The 7308-nt window shown below is 48.6% G+C and overlaps 1 protein-coding gene across 2 annotated transcripts in view; it reads right to left on the bottom strand.

The window, feature by feature from the left end:
* Positions 1-566: 566 nt before the first annotated feature.
* Positions 567-7308, bottom strand: part of Tef (TEF transcription factor, PAR bZIP family member) — a 25402-nt gene continuing 18660 nt past the window's right edge. For both annotated transcript variants that reach the window (XM_031350229.1, XM_031350221.1), the window contains exons 3-4: positions 5891-6111; positions 567-3939 (exon numbers count right to left, since the gene is read on the bottom strand). In XM_031350229.1, coding sequence (XP_031206089.1) covers positions 3724-3939; positions 5891-6111 — 437 coding nt within the window. In that variant the 3' untranslated portion in view covers positions 567-3723. The remainder of the gene's footprint in view (positions 3940-5890; positions 6112-7308) is intronic.

The raw sequence follows: 7308 nt of genomic DNA, 5'->3' as shown, positions 1-7308 counted from the left end.
TGTCTTGGAAAACAACAACAACAACAACAACAACAAAAAACCAACAACAACAAAAAAAAGCAACACCTGTTAATCCCAGTACATAGGAAGCTGAGGTAGGAGGATTGTGAGTTTCTTAGTGTTTAATTTGCAGAGCTGATTTTTTTTGGCTGTCCCAGGCTGGCCTCTAGGCCTCCAATTCAATCCCACAGTACTGGGATTAAAGGTGTGCACCACCACAGCCTACCTGGCCTAAATTTGTGCTATTAATCCATCTTTTTTTTACACTACAGGTTGCCATCAGGTGTTTGTGTACCTGGTCTTTTCTCTGGTTGTATCAGAGTCAGCTACCTTTGCTCTGATATGTGTCCTCCCTTCTTAAGAACAACAGGGTAGGAATGACTTTGATTTGACAGGTGAAGAAACTGAAGCACAGAGGAGTTAGGAGGCTTGGCCAAGTATCTAGCTGGTGTGGACAGAAGTGCTGCCTGGGATTCCAAAGAGATGAGGTTTTCTGGCTTGGTTCTCATGCCGACATATGTAGAGAGGAAATAAAGGAGGGAATAACAGAAAAGACCACTGTCAAATTCTCGTCTCAAAATATTTAATTTTGTTTGAAAAGGATACATTCCCAACTTCCCTCCCTACCACATCACTCCGGCCCACCAGCAGTGACACACTCGCACAGTCACACACACACATAAGGCCAATGTGCTGCTGTCTGCTTCCACCTCTGCAGCTGGGACAAAGGGGTTTTCTCCTGGCCTCTTTCCCCAGCAAAAGTAGGGAGAGGGGTTGCTGGAATGCGGCTCCCAGGGAGGATGCAGAGCCCCACACACTCTACCAATCACATGCACTTAGAAAAATAAAACCAAGTGGTGTTCTGGCATCCAACACCAAAAGACAGCAATCTCTACCTGGAAATCATCTTTGCCTTTTTCTAGAAAAATTTATTGTACTTAATTAACAGATGTTAAAGAATCTGTGGGTAGGGCTTTGCCCTGGAAACCAAGAGCTCCACTTACAGGCCCCTCTTACAGGGAGCATATCTCTCAGGGCCCCTGGAAAGCTTCACATCTATCCCCAGGCTGCAGGACTGTAGGAGCTGCCTGAGTGGAAAGCAGACCACAGCACCATCGCAGCAGGGAGTGTGGACCAAGGGTTAGGGTCACTGTCTAGTGCTGTCTCCAACCAAAGGAGTCAGACCCACATAACTTAGCCTTTGGGCCGAGGATAAGGTGACTGAGGCAGGTCCTCCACAAGGTGGCTGTTTCCAAAAGCATGTAGTTCTTTATCTAGACATCTCTTGAATGTGCATTCCTGCAGGGTTCTAACTCATCAGATGTCTTTCCTGAGTCTGCCGTAGCTAAGAGCAGGATGTTTACAAGTGACAGCCCTTCTCATCCTAAGACAAACCCATGGAAAGCCAAATACAAGTTGGCTTCTGGAGCCTGGTACTCCTTAGAATCCAAAGATCCAAGTGCAGGAGCTTGAGGCTTCAGCTGTCAGCTCCTGGAGGGGGTCAGGAGGCTTCCCCAGCAAGACAAACAGCAGAGAACAACTCTTTCTGTGCAGCCTTGGGTCCTAAGGCCAACGGAGGAGCCAAGCTTCCGTGAACACTTTTTTCTCCAAGATGTCAACCTCCAGGCATGCTTCTTCTGGTTTGTTTCCCTGCCGCTTTTCATTCAAAAGGCTCCTCCAAGAAGTAAGCAGACACTGTTTCTGTAAGCACTTTAGGAGGAGCCAGAACCCCCTCCCTACTTCTGGAAGGAAAGGAGGGCACCACAAGGCAGAAGGGGGACCACGGGGAGACAGTAAGCCCCATCCACCCACTAGGGTCAGAACACAGATGGCATCCAGAGATAAGTATCCATTCCTTAAAACTAAAACTTAAAAAACACAAACCTTACATTTTCTAGCCAAAGAAAACGAAGAGATTTTCAGCTCAAGGCTTGTCCACCAATAACAAAATGAGAACTGCCTCTGGGTGAAGAGCCAGCCCAGAGAAGAGTGTTGGGTGGGTGGGAGGCAGGCAGCCCGGGCAGGACACTGACATGCTGGGTGCTACTGCCCTTTGTAGTTACAACAGAGACACGTGTGCACACGGTTCCTAGAGAACCACAGAGTCAAAGTCAGGGACCTAGTAGGAGGGAGACCTCCCTTAGCCTTAGGGACCTTTGTCAAGTTCCCTAGGGAGGTGGTGTGCAGGTCCCAGGAGGGGCAGGGCATCTCCTGGCTGCAGTCCTTGGCCAGTACACAGTCTGCCCTGGTCTTAACATTATTATGAAAAGTCTTAAAAGATTGGGGCCCCAAACTAAGCCACCATTTAAAATAAAGCCAGTGTTTAGTATAGTGAAGCACCCTCATCACCTCTGTCCCCTTCACACAGGCCGCCCGCCCTGAGCAAGGGTACCCTAACTGACTCACATGAGCACAGGGTTCCAGGATTTCCAATCCAGCCAAATACAAGAGAAGGGTGCAGCTGTGAGGCAGAGGGAGCCAAAGCTGCAGGAATCACTCTTCCCCATGGTCAGACCTGTGTGGGTACTCTCCGACTCCAGAGGGACTGCAGGCCAGTGTAAATGTCTCTAGAGCCTGCTGTCCCATGAGAGCTGTACTGTAACCTCAGCAAATACAACTCATATAAGGCGGCCTGCTGAGACTCATGGGGAGGGATTCTAATCTGTGACGGGATAGGCCCTCTTCTGCCTTCAGGGAGACTGGATTCTGCCCTGGGTACATCGGTGAGCTAGAGCAAGGGTTCCATGGAGCTTACCAAGAGACAACCCCTCAGTCTGGTGCCCACAACAGGAGACTGCGGAGGCCAGTCTCCTAAACACCATGCAGAAGTGGTACCCTGGGGCAGGAAGCTCAAGCTTCCCTAGGTGATAGGTTTTCTTAAGACCCGAGAAGGGATACTGGGTGAAAATAATCAGAGACCAGGCTAGTGGAAGTCAGGAGCCTCCAGAATGGCCCAAAGATACAAAGGCGCTGGCAATTAGAGCCCAGAGACCAGCCATCCTGGGAATTTCTCTTCCATAGCAAGTGGGATGTAGAGGAAACTGATTCCAGGGCCACTTCAGGCCTGAGAGCCACAAGATAAAAGTCGAAGCTAAGAATGGTTGGTGCATTTCTACCACAAGCTGCAGCCTCCACCCTAATTCCAGGCTATCCAGAGACCTCACTTCTGTGGCCCCACCACCCTGTATAACACTAACAGAGTATTAACATGTCCTGGCTCTGAGACAGATGGGAATGAATGTTTCTCTCAAAGATTTTGGGGAGGGTGAGGTACATGACAGACACACCCCAAGTGGAAATGCACCTGCTACCTGAGACGACATTAGGGTGACAATAATCATGACTCATTCTGTAGACAGCCCTTGTCAGTCCAAACTGGAGACTGAGGGGAAGGCTAGGAAAGCCTGAGCACTCTGTACAAGAGAACCTGGACTCCACAAGGCCCCTTCTGATTCAGCTGGAGCATCCAACAAGAGAGACTTGGGCCATTCACCCGTCTATGTAGATTCACTCATGTTCCCCATCAGAGAGGATCCTGGTCCCCTGGGGAAGTCATCACATGTGCTGGCCATGTTATAATGAAGCTGAGACGTGAGTGCTCCTAGAGCAGGTACGCCACCATGTGCCCATGAAGAGTCCTAAGTCTCCACATGAGTGGGGTCCAGGAAGCCCCAGGCAGAGGTCTGAGGTGCAGGCAGTGCCCTGCGGGGCAAGGGGCACAGGTTACAAGGGCCCGTACTTGGTCTCATACTTGGACACGATGGTCTTGCACTTGCCCACCTCCTTGCGAAGCTCAGCAACCTCCGTCCGCAGGGCTGTGTTCTCCTTCTCCAGGAACGCTGCCCGGATGGTGATCTGGTTCTCCTTCAGGCGCCTGGCGTCCCGGGAGCGCTTAGCTGCCACGTTATTCTTCTTACGTCTTGTCCAATACTTCTCATCCTGTGGGAAAGTGTCCTCTGTGGGTGTCTGGTATTCCCCCTAGGAGAACTTAATCTTTCCTTCCCATCTCCAAATCCTCACACACACCCACATAGTTCCATGCTGTGCTAAAAACTCAAGATAAGACCCTAGAGAAGGAATATTGTGGTACACTGCCTGTCCTTGAGAGGCAGGTGCATGGCAGAGACCAGGTCTGCGATGACAGGCACTGTATAGCTGTGTGCTCAGCCCTTGCTTCCTTTAGGCATATTGGTGGTTGCTAACTTCTCTTTCTCTTCTTTTTTCCCTCTGTCTCTATCTTTTTTTGAGACAGGCAAGCTAGCACTCTCTCTCGCTCGTGCACTCGCTCTCTCTCTTTCTCCCTCCCTCCCTACATCTCTCCTTCCCTCCTTCCCTCTTTCCCTCCCTTCCTCTCTCCTTCTCTTCTTCAAGGTAGGTTTTCTCTGTATAGCCCTGGCTGTCCTGGAACTCACTCTGTAGACCAGGCTGGCCTTAAACTCCTGGCAATGTACCTATCTCCACTTCCCAAGTGCTGGGATTAAAAATGTATGCCACCACACCACACTTAGTATTGGTTAAAAGCCAACAACCTAGGTGCACTTTAGTCCTCTGATATCAAACCTGACCTTACAAGACCCTGCAAGACAGAGCGGGGGACCAAAGAGGAGGAGAGTAGGTGCGTGCCCATGGTGCATGTGTGGACGTTAGTGGATAACTTTGGGTGTTGGTCCTCACTGTCCATCTCATTTGAGACGGTCCCTTTGCTGCTCACTGCTGTGTTTGGCAGGATAGGTAGCCCAGAGCTTCCAGCAATTCTCTTACCCCCCCGCCTTCCATCTCCTGATAAGAACCCTGGAATTACAGCAGCACATGCCTGTCAGGGCATTCTACCTGTTACGACTTTCCAATGGCTTCTTAGGATTTGAACTTAGATCCTCATGTTTTTGTGGCAAATCCTTTAACCACTAAGCCAGCATTTCTCAATCTGTGGGTCATGACCCCTTTTGGGAACAAACAATCCTTTCACAGAGGGTGTATTTATTTAGACCATCCAAAAACAGATATTTGCATTACAACTTATTTATTTGGTTTTTTGAGGCAGTGTTTCTTTGTGTAGCCTTGGCTGTCCTAGAACTAGCTCTGTAGACCAGGCTGGCCTCAAATTCACAGAGAGCCACCTGTCTTTGCCTCCCAGTTACTAGGATTAAAAGCAAGCACCACCACTGTGGTGGTGATTCAAAACAGTAGCAAAATTACAGTTGTAAAGCAGCAACAAAAATAACCTTACGGTTGGAGGTTACCCAACAGGAACTGTACTAAAGAGTCGCAGCACTAGGAAGGCTGAGAACCGCTGCTCTGAGCCATCTCCCCAGCCCTACAAGGTATCTTTTGTCCGTTAAAACTGTTCAATCTCACTTTCTATGGTCTGGCGACTTCTCATACCAGGGAGGTGGAACACTAAAACACCCAGCAGCCCTGGGAAGAAGGGAGGTATCAGAGTAATTAGGACCCAAGCCACACCTGAGCACGTCTTCCCATCACATTACTGCTGATGTGGCTTCAGGAAGTGAACTGCCTGTGTGATGTCCACAGTAGGAAGGATTCTCCATATAAAATCACATATGAGGAGGCACAGTTTACTCCAGTTTTCTTTCCCTCCCTTTTTGCTTTCATGAGAGTCTCTGTGTAGCCCTAGAATTAAAGACCTGCCTGCCTCTGCCTCCCAAGTGTGGGGTAAAGGTGTGCCCATGTTCAGATTCTTCCTATTTCTGATGTGCTGGAGATAAAGCTCTGGGCCTCATGTGTCCCAGGCAAGCACTGCACAACTGAGCTGTGCCACTGAGCTGTGCCACTGAGCTGTGCCAGTGAGCTGAATTACTGAGATACACCACAGCTTACCCTAGGCTCTTAAACCACTGTTGTGCCTTTAATAAAGGACACTGGGTGTTACCTTCTGCTCATCAGGGACAAATACTTTCTTGGCTTTTTTGATCATGGGCTGAGGCTTCAGATCTTCCTCTGCAAACTTGTGCTTCCGAGGGTTGAAAAGCTCCCCACCTGGTACACTAGAGAGGACCAGGTCAGCAGGATCAGGATTGAAGTTCACATCGACCTCCACACAGTTGGGGTCAATGGGACTTGGTGTCTCCCTTTCCTTTTCCAAGGACGATTCTGAAAGACAGGCAGATGATCTAGAAGCATCTCACTGGACAGAAAGAACAAATCACTCCACCATATAACTTGGAGACAGCATGGAGCACTGCCAGTTAGAAGAAAACCACACCACCAGCCCCAAAGGCCAACAGACACATGTGGTTCCATTCCTAAGATGACTCTGTCTTTTTTGTGTATGCTATAGATCAAACCCGGGGCTCCATACATGCTAAACATATGCTCAACAACTGAACCATGAATTCTTCTGTTTAGGAATGGAACACACCAAAGGAAACAGAGGCACCCAAAATGGAAGGGATTTTCTAAGTATTTTGTTTCCTGAAGAAATGGCAAGTAAAACACTGAATCCTGACAGCCCTTAACCTCCTGTGTCGACGCAGGCTGAGGCAGACAACGGCTTACAGCAGGAGTCCCTCTCCCTGACCTGCCCATGTCACTCACTGTGCTCATTCATTTAGTTACAGCTCTGAAAGGAAATGAGTATTAACTCTTAGTTTACATAAGAGGGTAGCAAGGTTCAGAGAAATGCAACTGGCTTTCCAGAATCCCACAGGAAAATAACTGAACTAAATGTGAGAGCTGGCCTGGCTGACTCTGGCTCCTGAGTCCTCCTGTTCCATATGGCTGGCTGTTTGGTAGGTAAACATTAGGTTAATGTCAATTTTAGAGTTCAAAGGTTGTGTGCTGAGATAAGAGTTGTTTTAAAAGAAAATTGAACTTCAGGTCTACATGTTCAATATTTCCAAAACAAGTACATCAAATATTCAGCCAATAGATAGTTACTGAATACAAACTATATCTCTGGTACTGTCCTGGCAAAGAAAAACTGAGTGTAACAGAGAGGGTAACGCCATGTTTTTGCTTTTGTTTTTTGAGACAGGGTTTCTCTGTATAAAACTGGCTGTCCTGGAACTCACTCTGTAGACCTGGCTGAACTCAGAAATCCGCCTGCCTCTGCCTCCCAAGTGCTGGGATTAAAGGCGTGTGCCACCACTGCCTGGCTTAAGCAATGGTTCTTAACAGGAGACAATTTTGCCCTGCAGGAGACATCTGGCCACATCACGTCTCCAGGGTACGACTGGCATAATGTGTGCAGAAGCCTGAAGGCTACTACATACCTTGCAACAAAAAAAAGAGGCCAAAATTAAGGCCAAAGTATTCTCTCTCTCATTCTCTCTGTCTGTCTCCCCCCCC

The sequence above is a fragment of the Mastomys coucha genome, unplaced genomic scaffold, assembly GCF_008632895.1.
Source record: "Mastomys coucha isolate ucsf_1 unplaced genomic scaffold, UCSF_Mcou_1 pScaffold11, whole genome shotgun sequence".
NCBI lineage: Eukaryota > Metazoa > Chordata > Mammalia > Rodentia > Muridae > Mastomys > Mastomys coucha.
The sequence above is the reverse complement of the archived record's forward strand: the minus strand, read 5'-3'. Positions and strand labels throughout refer to the sequence as shown.